The sequence below is a fragment of the Gallus gallus genome, chromosome 4, assembly GCF_016699485.2.
Source record: "Gallus gallus isolate bGalGal1 chromosome 4, bGalGal1.mat.broiler.GRCg7b, whole genome shotgun sequence".
Lineage (NCBI taxonomy): Eukaryota > Metazoa > Chordata > Aves > Galliformes > Phasianidae > Gallus > Gallus gallus.
This window is the reverse complement of record NC_052535.1, coordinates 79,093,889-79,108,840: the sequence shown is the minus strand read 5'-3', so window position 1 is coordinate 79,108,840 and position 14,952 is coordinate 79,093,889. Positions and strand designations below refer to the sequence as shown.

At 38.4% G+C, this 14,952-nt stretch overlaps 1 protein-coding gene across 16 annotated transcripts in view; it reads left to right on the top strand.

Annotated features, from left to right (window-relative positions):
• The window catches only part of PPP2R2C (protein phosphatase 2 regulatory subunit Bgamma), a 175,922-nt gene that overhangs the window by 123,032 nt on the left and 37,938 nt on the right, over positions 1-14,952 (top strand). For 15 of the 16 annotated variants that reach the window (XM_420804.7, XM_046940679.1, XM_046940673.1 and 12 more), the window contains 2 exons: positions 3,573-3,685; positions 5,228-5,405. In XM_420804.7, the coding sequence (XP_420804.1) occupies positions 3,573-3,685; positions 5,228-5,405 (291 nt within the window). Of the gene's footprint in view, positions 1-3,380; positions 3,477-3,572; positions 3,686-5,227; positions 5,406-14,952 lie in introns of those variants that run through there. The other variant, XM_015285828.4, reaches the window with a different exon arrangement.

Genomic DNA, 14,952 nt, shown 5'->3' with positions numbered 1-14,952 from the left:
AGAATGTTTTTCTGTGTTAAGGAGAATTCATAGCGTCCTGGCACAGTAAGGCTGAAGTCTGAAAATTCGTCTTGTGGCATAGTCATAAAGTAGTTATGAGTTTAGGATACAGAAGGCCCATGTTGAACTTCTTGCTGCCACACAGACTTTCTGTGAGAGTACACATACAATTTATATCCATTCCATGCCTGTTAGAAGTGGATAATAGTATTTTCCCCAGCTTGTAGAGTGTGAAGGCATTGTCTGCTATCCATGCTTACATTGGTTCAGTTGTAGAAACACTTTGAGTACTGGCTTATATTTTTACCTTTTTGTGAGCCCTCTGCTAGTTTGGGATCTAAAGCACAATTTTGGTGAGAAAAATGAGAACTATGAAAGAGCATCCTATAGAACTTCTGCAGAGCATGTTCTTTGCCCAGGTACAGGTAGGCAGTACCCATTGAACTTGCTGGAAGGAGCATCCCTGTGTTAGGGAAAGCATGAGGGGAAAGTCCATCTAAATCTCACCTTCATTATATGAGACCTAACAGGTCTGCACGTTCCCAAATCTGTTTTCATCCTTCTAAGGACCCCTTCACGGGTCACCTTGCTATTAGAGAGTTTTTTTGCAGTTCACACATTACCAATAAGTTATCAGCTAAGCTCGGCTTGCATTGTCTTAATTAATGGAGACAGAAGGAAGTCACCAAGGCTTTCAAATCCCACTGTGGATTTGCAGTGCTTGCAGTTAGCAAATTCCTGGTTTGCCTTGTAAACTGAACTAATTTTGTAGTGTAGTATTAAATTATTAAGATTCATTGGTATCTTTTGTACCAGAATATACTGGGACTTCCTATTTGATTTACACTGAGTAAACCAGAATTTGACCCATACACATCCTTTCATCTGAGGATTTGAGATTTCTTACCAGACGTTAATTAATTTAAACTTCACAACACCCTTGAGACTGAAGGAATACTGAACCTCACAAAGATTTTTCTGTATTGTGCGAAACATAAGCATACTTAGAATTTCTAGGGAGGTTTTAAAGTCCAGAAGGCAGATGAGGGAGAAGAAAACCAACACACAACATCCTTAACCACTGAAAGTTTTCTCTCAGGGGAGGTTTATCAATAGCAGTCAAGTGCGGCAATGGAAAACACGCTTTCTTCTTACGTATTTTATAATAACTGTATTTAAAAATTTTAGATTAGATGAGCAGAAAAGCACGTTTACATGTAGATGATTTAAAAGTACATGATATACCCCATATGTACTTTTAGTAATTAACATGACTTATACAAATGAAATGTATTGAACTTTTTTTGCAACTGTTCAGCTGCAGATGGAAATAACCACTTGTTCTGTAGATTGATCAATATCTGTAGGAAGTGCTTTGGTGGTTTCACCCTGCTGGGCAGCTGAATTCTACTACACCACCCTCTCACTCCCCTTCTTCAGACAAAGAGAGGGAGGAAATGTGATGAAAAAGGGCTCAAGGGTTGAAGCAGGGACAGGGAGATCACTCACCAAGTACCAGCTTGGACAAAACAGACTTAGCGTCAGGAGCTTAATGTAGTTTATTTCATATTACTAACAGACTAGAGCAGTGAGAAATTAAAACCAATTTCCCCCCATCCACCTCCTCCTGCCAAGCAGCAGCACAGGGTAACAGGGAATGGGGGCTGCCATCAACCCATAATGCTTCATATCTGCAGCTCCTCCATGGTCACTCTCTCCCCCTGCTCCACATGGAGTCCCTCACGCAGGATGCCAGACTTACTGAACTGACCGTGCGTGGCATTCGCACAGGCTGCAGCTGTTCAAACACTGCTTCAATACAGCTCAGTACCACAGGGCCCATCCTTTAGTAACTGCTCCAGAATGGGTCCCCACGGGCACCAGCTCTCCCAGAATTCCTGCCTCACTGTGGGCTCCTCTCCATGGGTTGCAGTTCTGTCCCACACCCTACTCCTGCTGGGGCTCTCTATGTGCTGCATCTCCTTCAGGGCTGGTCCATGGCTACAAATGGAGATCTCCACACGGTGCCCATAGGCTGCAGGGGGACAGCCTGCCTCTCCATGGGCCTTTCCTGGGCTGCAGAAAACAACTGCTCTGCACCTGGAGTAACTCCTGCCCTCCTCAGCACTGACCTTGGTGCCTGCAGGGCTGTTTCTCTCACATTCCTCACTCCTCTCCCAGCTGCTGCTGAACAGCAGTTGTTCCCTTTCTTAGATCTACTCTCACAGAGGCACAGCCAGTGTCACTCATGGCTCAGCTCTGCCCAATGGCAGGTCCCTTTTGGAACCATCTGGAGCTGGCTCTGATCCGACATGGGGCAGCTGCTGGGCTCTGCTCACCCCTGCAGCCCTCCAGTACCAAAACCTTGCCACATACACCCAATACAGATGCATAATAGTAAATGTGCTCTGAGCAGCGGAGCAACTGATTGATTTTTAAAATAAAAAGAGATCAAAGGTGAAGTTGCTATAGAAATGAGGAGGGATTTCTGCATTCAGATGTATTACTTTTAAAATAATATGTACTAGCATTTGAAAGAAGTGTTTGGAATTGTGGGAAGAAAAGGGTGAAGGAAGAAGAAAGGACTAAATGAGGAAAGATGCCAGAATGGAGGTTAGCATCTGACCAAAGCAGAAGCTTTAGAAAGTCTGGCTGCTCCATGAAGAGATGTGCAAAACAACTATTAGAAGGTCAGGACAAGGTATATACATATGTAGAAGGAGTTATTGAAGGATAGAGAGATAGTAAAAGGAGAATTTGCCAGGTTGGGTGCAAGGTTGGAGTGGGAGTAGACAGTATCAGGGAAATCTGCAGCTTTAAAAAAAGGAGAAATTCCATCTGAAATGTTTAAAAAACTCTTGGCTGAACAAGAGGCATCCTTATTCTATTGTGATATTCTTTATGATTATCTTATCCATCATGAAAAGGGAGAGTTTAGGTTTAATTCAATTCCCTGTGATATTAATCTCTTTTTCTCTCCACTTCTCTCTCTTACCCTTACAACATGTTTCTCTCTGTTTTCTAATGTTGTTTCTGTTGATATCCCTTGTTAGGAGAGCAAAATGTTTCATACTTCACACAGTCATTTCTTTGCTAGAACTCATGATGTTATACCAGTACACCTCTGCCCATTCCCACAGCAAGCTGAGCAGGTATAACTGGTCTCTCTTCTCGTGTGGTTCAGAAGTAACTAACAGGCCTTAGTATCAAGATTATTTCCTTGACAATTTGACTTTGAAAGTCTGACCTTCAGCAGGAAGCACTGTGTGGTTTTGGTATGTTCTGCCTGCAAACTGCTGAGTTGGATATGAGATATCAGCACGTGTTTTTCAGGGTCTGTCAGCTGTCAGGGCCTTCTGACTCACTTCAGGGTATGGGTTGTGCTTTATGAGTATTTTTTCCAGTTGGCAGCATTGATTGAATGTGCCAGATTCAAAGACCCAGACAGCTTCAGCATGGAACATGGCTAAGTCAAGGCGCAGAAACTTCTTTAAAGAGTATTTTATGAAAGGTGAGTAACCGTGTTCAGAATTCCTCTGCTGACAGAAAGCTGTTTCTCTCTTCTTTTAAAGATAAAACAATCAAGTTATGGAAAATTACTGAAAGAGATAAGAGGCCAGAGGGGTACAACTTAAAAGATGAAGAAGGAAAGCTTAAAGATCTTTCTACAGTAACATCACTACAGGTAAGATGCTGTTTTTGTCCTGGTTGCTCCCGTATAAAGAAGATAGTCATGGGCACCAAGTCAGTAAAAGATTTAAATATATACCCAGTGTTAAATATATATGCAATTATTCTTGAAGTTTTGGCTGACTATATAGTTTAGAAACTAAAACGTATTTTTAAGTCACAAATCCTTTATAATATAGTGACCATCACAGAAATGTGTAGAGTTTATCATCAATTCTGTTTTTCCTGATAAAATTATCTCAGCATGACTTCACGTTCTTTCACACAAGGTTATGGAACTTGGTGTGCTGGGAGAAGCCTGCTTATAATTAATATTAAACATTATACTCACCTCATTGAGAGTAACGGAGTTAGACAGTACAGCAGATTTCAGTCTCGTCGTTATTACGACGTTATTACGATTACATATTGTAGTATGAAAGAATTGTCTTTTTGGAGATCTGCAGAAGTCCAGTGAACATGAGGCTCTCCATTGCTGATGGGTTCAGTCATCAATCTCATATTGTAATAGAATTTTGCTCTCACACTTTAATGGCTGACTTCACTTTGGGTGTTTTTCTAGAGAAGATGACTAAAGGTTAGAACTAGAAGGCTGTGTTGTACAAATGCTATTAATTTCACTAATCTTAAAAAGAAACAATCAACTCCTACCTGCAAACCAAGCCAATATTGTCTACTGGGGAAAAAAATACTCTCTGAAGTCTAAAGATCTACATGAATGAATTTCATGCAGAATGGAGTATCTGTTCTGTATCATTAAGCAAACAAAGACATTTAGGATTGCTTATAATCTGAGAATTCAAAGACTAAGAGAACCATTGCTTTGTTGCCGTAGCATCAAGTTAAACTCAAAGCTTTAACTTTTCTGTCTTTCTCTTTAAATGGTCTTGCATGTTTGATAGATTGTTTCTGATGCATGTTCAACCACACTGCATATTCCCAGTTGAGGATCATAGCATTTCTATTTTTAATGCTTTACCAACAGGGAATAAACTGGCATTGTCTAGATTTCGAAGCGTGACATCGAAGTGACACACAGGGAAATAACAAGGGTGCAGTGATCAGCTGGCTTTGTTTTCTAAGACTGTATTTATTATGTTCTGCAGAGATTATAACCTTTTCGCTGCTTGACTTTTTTTTGAGATAAAGTAGCAAAAGAAATAATGCAAGTGATTTAGAGCAAACAGACTGCAGGAAAAACAAAATACTAGGAGTTCAGTGTTTGACTGCTGGAGCCAGAACCTTCTGCATATGTGAGACATGGGACTGGTCTGCACTGTGATATCTGTCAGTGCCTCTCTTCCAGTGGCCCAAGCTTTCCACTGTTCTGCCTAGCTCTCCATGGCTCTTCTCTGTCCTTTCCCTGTTGTCAGGGGTGGTCTTGCCCAACTGTTCATCTATGGAGAAATTCAACTTGCATGCACTACTGAGAAGTTTTATAACGTCACACTCCTTGAGTACTTGCTCTCCATCATGCTAGCAAAAACATTAGTTAAGACCTTACTCTGTTTCTGATCTGTGGTTTGTTTTTTGGCAGGTGCCTGTATTGAAACCTATGGATTTGATGGTAGAAGTCACTCCCCGGAGAATCTTTGCTAATGGTCACACCTATCATGTCAACTCAATATCTGTCAACAGTGACTGTGAGACATACATGTCAGCGGATGATCTCAGGATTAATCTCTGGCATTTAGCAATCACAGATAGAAGCTTCAGTATCCTTTATTGTGGTTCCTTGCTCAGTGTTGATAGCATTAGTGGGGCTGAGGAGAGACATTTTAAAATATTTTTTCTGCAGATTTATAAATATATCTTACCCTTACCAGAATCTTAGCAGTATTTGTAACAGAAAATGCCCGGATATCATAAAGGACAGCTAAAAGGTTGCAAAATTTAGGGAATTCTGTGAATAATAGCAGTCCTGGAGTTGGTTAATGAGACATAAACAGAAAACTGATGACTGAATGATAACTATCCACCTGACTAGCATGTTTTATACTGTTATTTCCTGAAGACATTTCATGCTGAGCTACTCAATATTTTTTTTTCTTTTTCTTTTTCCTGAAAGGCCACTTCTTCCTCTCTCCCCTGTTCTCAGCCACCCTGCTGCACAAAACTCTCATGTCTGAGATGTGCATAGTTTGGGGATTAGGCTTACCTGCTTCATGTGAGTTGTGTTTGGAGATAATGCAGTCACTGCTGTATCAAGTGCTGGCATCATCCTGAGAGCCGTGTTATGGGATCATTCCAGTAAGGGAGGCTGCCCCTGCACTGCACAGTGCAGGAGGAGCCAGAGAAAATGAGGTCAAGAAAAGTGATTTTCTGTGCATTGCAGAAGATAAGGGAAGAGAAATACAAGAAATAGATTATGGAGCCAGCTCAGACTATTGTATTCTCTTTTTTGTTGTTGTTGTTTTGTTTTATTTCAAGAGGACTTAGAATATTTCTCCATGGAATTGTATGAAGGACTATTAGATATTGAACAGAAATTGTTGTTCTGCTGTGGAAAGGTTCCTTTTGCCAACATGAAGAGCTCTTTTTCCTGTTCCTAGTGGTCTTTCATGTTTCTTGATCTGTAGGCTAGTTAATCTGGAGCTTGGCCTGCACTTTATTAAAGTCAGAGGAAAAAAATTATTAAGTGAAGCAATTCTTGATGTCCTTAAAAACAAAACAAAAAAAAAACAAATGGGACTGCCTTTGCAGTATCAAATGACAGGTGCATTTATCCTTAGGTAATATGAGTTTGGAAACAAATTGAGATATTCCTTTTCTGCCTTTCACCTGTCTACATTAAGTGAGATCAGTGGTGCCTTCTTTAACAAGATTGTTTTTAGGATCAATCTTTAGGTGGTCCTTTAAAACGCAGCAGTGTTTGCCTTTGATATTCAAGCAACTGTACTTCTGTAGTTTCATATGAGAGGACAGAGTGAGAAATTCTTTTGCCAGCACACCTCTATGGAGTAGCAGTATGGCTTCTCACGGTGTCCTCACTGTAGCTTTGCCCTCCACTCTTATGTCCCTCCTGGGCACTCTTGTAGCTGCCTGATGGGTGTTTTCTTCCTCTTCTAGAGCAGAGAAATGAGTCGGAATGAGAACAGCAGTCTCTGTATGTCTGTATGTGATAACCAAACCACACTCCTGAATACTTGCATAAGTCTTTGCTTTTGGCAGTCCCTATTGTTGTGTTAAAAGCTGTTTTATGGATTGTGATGATAAAATTTTCTGAGAACTTCAAAAACAAAACAAAACAGATGTTAGTTATGGTTCATAAGGATGACCTGAGATTTTAATGACTCGTTTCTCGTGAGAAGAGATGAAATATCAGATACAAATGAATTTTCAAACCCCAAATGGGTGTAAATACTTGAAAATAAAACATTACTATGAGAATATTGATACATTGAGAAGTGTTGTGAATGAGGTGGTGTAGGGTAGTTCTTAGTATGTATGCATATATTTTCCTTTCTCTTGTACACGTTGAACCACTAATCTTCATAAGAGAGTAAGGGGCTGGTACACATAAATCTGTCTATTTTGTGGATGAGGAAATTGAGGCAGAAAGTTTAAAGAAACTCATTATGAGAACTTTAAATTCCATAGCCTGATTAACAGTTTTTTAATTCATTTACCCTTTGTATGAAAGCGTTTATATGTAGTCTTCTAAAGTGCTTGTCCACAGAGATATTTCAAACTAGCAGCATACCTGTGAAGAGCTGGAAAACAGTCTTGAGATCATAAATGCTACCATATGTCTTGATGATACAACATGGACGTCAAAGGTACTTGAGACTGAATAACTATTTAGAATGTTACTGTCTCTACTTATGTGTGCTCATCTGTTGTATTCAGTCACAGATGTGTGTTCTGTGTGCACATTCCTGTTGTGGAATATTTACTAATAAGTGTGTTTTCTAGGAATCACTGATTTAACCCTTACAACACTACACAGTTCATAGTAAGTAACCTGTTCAGTGTTAGGACATTCTAAAACTGCTGATTGGGGGTGAAATCAGACTATGTTACTGAGTTTTGGGATGGGAAACTTTTTGTTTCTAAACTTCGGGATACCTATGTGGATAACTTTGGAATATCTGTATTTTATCCTGGATTCAGATACAGATCTTGCTACATCTTTTAGATACGCATGAATGAACATCTGTCAGATGGTGATGAGAGAGTTTAGGCAGTGATAAAAGAGAACACTGGCAAAAACATTAGCAAAAAGATGGTTAATCTTAGATGGCAGCCTGTTTCTTATAGGACCCTTTAAGTTCTTATAAAATTGCAGCAGGACGTTTTCCAGTAGATTCTGAAATCTGTCCAGTAACGAAACTGCACCTCTAACTGAGACCTGTAGGATCGTCTAGTTCACTTGTGAACCCATCAGCACCAATGCCCACTAAACCATATCCCCAGGTGTCACACCTACCCTTTTCTTGAGCGCTCCCAGGTATGGTGACTCCACCACCTCCCTGGGTAGCTCATTGCAATGCTTTACCACTCTTTCAAAGAATATTTTTTTCCTAATATCCAGCCTGAATGTTGCTGGGTTTGTTGCCTTGCTCTGCAGAAGAGTTAAGAAAACAGACAAGAGGAAACTGAGTTTTTAAAATGCTTGCTTCACACTTTCTTGCTAGATGTAAAATGGAAGTGAAACATCTTGCTGTTTTGCACCAGGGGCTTGATTCCTTGAAACGTTTAAAACAATAAATAGAAAATATTTAGCTCTGAAGTTGCATTAATAGCTATATTTAGTCTCTGAAGTTGTTAATAAGGGATCTGGTAGTGGTACATACTTGTCTTTCTACCTTCCCTCAGAGACAACAGTGCTCTATATAATGAACTGCAATCTATTTACCCAAGAGGCCGATGTGACAATGGCACAACAAATACAGTGGTAGAGCTTCTGGACATTCAGCTCATGTTTGAACATCTTTACAAATTACTTGGGAAAGACTGTCAGATTAACAGTGATATGCTAGGATTTTTTCAATTAAAATACTTTGTCTTGTAAAATTTTAGTTGAGAACAGTTTTAATGGCTTTATTTGGGTTATTAATCATTATTTTAGCACTTTTACGAATCACTGAGAATTCTTTGTGTATATGAAAACAAAAAGACAAAGCAGTGCAGATCTTAAGTTAGTTCTCTTTCTGGCTCCCTTGGAAAATAATTAAACTTTGCAAATTTTGATCAAAATATGTATGTTAGGTAAAGCCTTAGGCAAGCAAAATACAGTTAGTGACTTTGTGGTTTGTTTTACATTAGCATAAACAGTAACTGGGGTGAAAAGCAGTGAGTTTTATGCTATGACTGTAAATTTTCCTGAGAAATATACAACACTTATGTACATGACTTCCCACTTGCAAGCATGTTTGCTCAGTATTGTTTGAGCAGGATGAGGAAAGGGAGGAGGAGGTGAGAGGAAAGGAAGGGGGAAGGTCAGCTGGTAAATAATTACACATGTGAGGCTTTTCTTCACTGAAAGGTTTAATGTGTGTGATTGTGTTATGGAGAATGAGTGTCAGTGTCCTTAATTATATACGATACTCTTCACTGGAAAAGTGAGGTAAAGGTTGCTGTATTTGTTAATGTTCAGTCTGAAATGGCTTAGCAGTGTTGCCCATAGCTTAAGCCTTTAGATAAGTCATCTTTGGTGTATTGAATGAGAAAACTGCAGCGCTGGAAGCATACTGATAAGGCTTACTTCACATCAGCAGCGATCTTCAGACTATCTAGCTGCACTAAATATTCTTTATGAGAATGTATTTGGATCACTCACAGAAGTATGTAGCTCATAGCACTTGAACTCCCTTCATTTCCTGGTAGCGCACTATTTCACTCCAGAGGCAGTCATGGCATTGCTATGGAAACAACATCACTGTTTCCAGCATGTACTCATCTAGAGACTCATCTTGACTAAAATACTCGTTTCTCAGTCAGATCAATATAGTCCAGTGTTATCCTGATTTAATAAAAAATTCCTACTTCTCTGTCCCATAAGGGTTAAGCTAATTACCAAATCACCATAGGGCCTTCTTATAGTCTAATGTATTCCAGTATTTGAAGCATATCATGGATAGTCAGATCGTTAGGCACTGTATCTTAGGGAAATTAATTTACTTAAGAAATAAACAACAACAACAAAAAAAAGCAAAGAAATAATATCACCAAAATAACAGAGTACGTAGATGGAGACCAAGTTTGTACAACCCAATGTGCATCTGAATTGCACAGGGCATATCACAGCTGCCCTGGGGGCAGCCTGCCGCCTTGCAGAATTCCTGTTCCCTGTCTCAGTGCTGTGCATTTGAATGCTAAGCTGAGAGCAAACATGCAGTTTTCTCTTGGCATTCTTGGAGCTGGAAGCTGACAAGTTTATGCCCTTCAGTGAGATGTGGTTGTTTCTATAAAAATTCCTCAGACACGATGACTGTGCACAAACTATTCACGATGTGTTTTTCGTGCTCTTGTAAAAAAGCCTTAACTGCATTAAAACCTGCTGCTACCCCACCCTCAGCTCTGTTTTTGTCAAGCATACACTCTGTTTGGATAGTTGGAAGACATTATTTCTCTTCTTTTGATATCTCTGTATATTACATTCTAGTGCTTCCTATTCTACCAAGAAAAGCCCTGCCAATCTGTATGGTGTGTTTAAAAGGCATATACTGTATCAAGGAGCCCTCTTCTAATTGAGTTGAGTTTTTGCTAGCAAAATTTGAGTAGCATTCCTCATAGCGTTCTTATGTTGTATACTTCCCAGAGTCCCTCCTTCTCCCACAGGCTTTGTCTCAGTCTCTCTCCATTAAAGGCAAATGAAGACATCTGCACAGCTGAAATCAGGTCTTTAAGCCAGAAGTAGGGGACTGCAGAAGAGATTGCAGGATTTTTGTACCTATTTGTATGGTTTGGCAAGCTCTTTTAGAGGGTAACTATTGAGAAATGGTTTCTGTAGAGTGTAGCTAATGGAAATCGGTTGCTCTGCTCTCCTAATTAAAATACTCCTACTTGAATAACTGAGGGAAAAAAAGCTATTTTCAACAGGCTTAGATTCTGGATAGATGTAATGTACTCTTTGGTCTCCATTTTATATTTTTATTTTTTCAGCAGGGTAATACAGGCGTTCTAGCAAAAACCAGTGGCAGTAGTCTAAAGATTTTGGCACCTAACTCACATCTGAGTACTGTGAGCTGGAGGTTTTCTGTATGCTTTGGTGAATGCTGAATTATGCTCTAACTGAGGAAGACTTGTAAAAGCTGAATAAAGGCTCAAGTGCCCTATCCTGCTAAGTCATAGGAGAGAGCAGCATGGAAAAGAAAAAGGCTGAAAACAAAAGAAAAAAGAGAAAAGAAATTCTAATATATAAAACTTTTTAATACACAGAGTTCACACCAATATCAACTCTTAACCATTAAGTTCTTTGTTACATTGTCATTTCTCATCTACAAGTAATTAGATTTTAAATGGTCATGATGGGAATCTTTTGTCTTCTGTGTAAGTGGAGTGCTTGTTGTACTTTAACGCAATGAAATACATTGTAATAAATTTATTTTAAAATAATTATACTAAAAATATGAAGTTAGTCAATCTTAGCCCCACTTTTTACTCAATTAAACAAAGATTGTTAAGTAGGTTTGTTGGAATTTCAGCTCAGAATCTGAATCTTGCATGGTGAGATCCCACTTTCCATTACTTCCATCTATAATTCTAGATTAAATGGCACTTTATTTAAACTAAAATATGAACTACATACCAAACATCACTGATGCGTACAAGCAAGGTTAGACGGAGTTCCAACACTAAAGTTATGTATACACCATAAAAAGAATATCTAATACACATTAAATAGGACAAAGGCAGCTCTAATTTAGAATAAAACTCAATCATTATTTTAATGGAGCTGTTAAACAGTGTTACTAGATATCACTGATCAAGTAAAGCCTGACTTTTCTTTAATATGTTTAAGATTCTGTGGAGGTCTACACTAATTGGATATGTAATACTAGATAAATAATAATTAAGAAGAATATAAAAGGAGGAAAGAATTTTCTGTCTGCTAGACTGGAGACCACACTGGCTCCATGGGTATGTAATTAAATAATGCACCCAGCACTTGTTCTTTGTAAGCACTATAGTTAAATGTGAGAGAAAATAAAGAATTTTCAGTTGTAAGCAAAATATCCCATGTGACCACTAAAATGAGGATTTTAGAACTGTAGTAGTTGGGAAAGTCCTTGACATATGTTTTTGCTGCGTATTAGGAATTATGCAGTGGGATTCTTTTGTTTAAAACACATAAGGAATGTTTTTTGTGTCAGTTGTGGAACAAAATTTAACAAAAAAGTATATGTAGTTGTAAGTTGCCATCTTCTCTGAACTGTATAAAATCCTGATAACAGCAGAGCCTTTCATGAACTCTGACCAGACTCATCTGTAAGAAAAATTCTGTGTCCCCAGAGCAAAGTGCCAAGAGGAAACTGCATTTCTAGGGTCACCTAAAGGTCTTACAGCCTCTGACATAGATACAGCTTCTACAACACTATTATTTGGAAAGATATAGGCATTGAATTGGTTCTACTTCTGTTGAGGTAAAATTATGCCAACGTGTGGACATGGTGTTATTTCTGATGTGGTCATCATATACCATAGAATATCCTGAGTACAGTTTTTAAGAGCTGAGATAGTCCCATGTTTGTACGTTATCCTGTGTTCCTAATCTATAGCTAACTGATGTGATTCAAGTAATAGATAATAATTCTGACAAACAAGACTGCATGAATAGTGACTCTAAGAAACTTAAGGATTTTTGTTTTCAAGAAACAGAGAGAATTCACTGCATCTTTTAGAAGACTAATTCCAGATTCAGAGAGCTATGGAAACCATAAGTAGGTTTGCAAAAGTAGTCTTTGAAACTTCTGTGTTGTTTTGCCCTTCCAATCCTTGTCAGAAACCATCAATTTTTAGCTATTCTCATCACCTTAAGTTGACTTAGATCTCAAGAATGTGATTGTCAGCCAGTCAAATAGAATTGCATGAAAGTGCATATCTGATAGCAAAAAGAGAGATATCAGAGCTAGTTAAACAGTGTTTTAGCATCAAATTGCTGTCTGAGGCCATCCATGCTCAAATATGCGTTGCAGCAAAAGCAAGCAGTCCATGGCTGCAGGATCAGATATCAGTGTCTTCAGGGCATGGGATATAACTATGAAAATATTCCCTATCTAACTGTCTTCTAAAAATAAATAAATGGAAGGAGTTGAGCCTGGCTGTGAAAAACCAATTATATCTGAGGCCTTTGCATTCTTGGCAAAGACCAGTCTTGTTTTTTTTTTCTTTCTTTCTTTTTTTTTTTTTTTCTGGTGTTGTTTTTAAAGAAGTTAATTTAAAGTGATTTGAGCATAGCCACAGCCTTGGGATAATTACTGCACTGCAGATTTATTGTTTAATAAAAATATTAATTTGTTAATCAGTATACCTAATTTCCTTCCTTATCATTCCTATCCATACACAATTTGAATGAATAAGTATGTGTTTCTGTTAGCCTTTTAATGGATTACTCTTTTATCTAGCCCTCCATCTTCTCTAATGCAGTTGTCCCTAAATAGAGATGCATACCCATTATGTAGTTGCTGCAGAGGTAAGGAAAAACAGCCAGAGGCAATGAAATACTTCTTGTTTTTAGAAACTTACAGTGAATTGCAAAAACAAAAAAAAATTATCTGGAGTTGCTGCAGACAGTGAAGAATATAGTGGAATCCAGAACCCACAAAATTCATGTCAGAACCCTTTAATAGTACATTCAGGAGCAGTGGTGGGATTTCACTATATTGATGTGTTTGTAGAGTGATCTAGGTAAAAAAAAAAAAAAAGCAGATACAAAAATATATTTTCATAGATCGCTGCAGAGTGAGTTGCTTTCCAGTCTACTTGGGTCAGTTGTTCTTCTGACTGTAGCAAACAAATAACTGTTTTGTACCAGGAATGTCATTTCAGGTGTTGCCATCTCAAACTTTCTCAAGTTTGTTTCTGTCAAAGAGGGAAAGAGTGCTCAGTAGAGCTGAAATTAATCTGTACAGCATCAGACAGGTTTCCTTTTCACTTCAGCATCTCATTAGAATTTTTAGGTTTTATCTACAATCTGAGGACCTTCAGCAAAGAGGGACGTGGGAACTGTTGCAAGGAATATTGTAGGAATGTAGGAAGGAGTTGCAGCTGCAGGGTTGCATCATAGAACTGATTCTCAGCTAAGGAGCACTCACATTTTAGCACGGTGTGGTTGTAGTCAATGAAGTTATTTCAGTGGAAATGGGTAGCACGATTCAGCCCAAGATTTATTGTCCTGCTAATATTACTTCTTCAGCTGATGAGCTTTAATCAGTATGGTATGATTGTGGAAGCTTTTAAACTGCATGCTTCTGTTTCCCTCTGGATTAATTTCTCATCGAAAGCGAGCCATTCTCTGCTGTCACAGGTGCAGGCAGTGTATCCAACTTGAAATGCAAGTATTATGAATTTATTGAAAGTTAGACCAAAAAAAAAAACAACCATTTACGCAGTCCTAGGTACAATTATATGAAAAGATAATGTATAAATAATTCAATTGACTCTGCCAGAGGGGAGAATTCTTTTAAATGGGCCTAATTATTCTCATTCCCTTGCGAGTTTCGACTTGAAATTAACCTTGCAAAACACAATCTTTTGTGGACTATTAACATAAAGAAGAAGAAAATGTTACTGCTGTGTTCATCAGCTAAAATCTTCTAGCTCAAAGACATTCCACAGAAGAATAGAGATGTAATAAAAATGCCCACACAGTCATCCCGGTATTGAAAGCCATACAGACTGTACTTCTGAGTCCTGCGACCCTGGAAGCTTTTTTTTGCTGTTGAGGTAGCCGGTGTACTTCTTGATAATGTAGACGTCTGAATTTCTCATGTCTGCTCTCTTAATACACACTGGGAAAGATTGCTCTGTACTATTGCCATTACATATGAAATTACAATACTTTCCATTTAGGGAGTTGACTTTCAGGGCCTTTTGGAGTGAAAATGCTCTTGTAAATAAAACCCATATTAACTTAAACAAGATGAGAAGACCAGGGTTAAAAACACGTCTGTTATGACAATTTTCATACTGAATAGAGTGAATATGTGACTTGTCTGGAATCAGTCTCCTGAAGAGATCAAGCAAACAACCATACAGCTGTGAATATCAAACTCCTTTCCCTCAAAGAATAATCTTGATGTTTAAAACTTCAGGAAT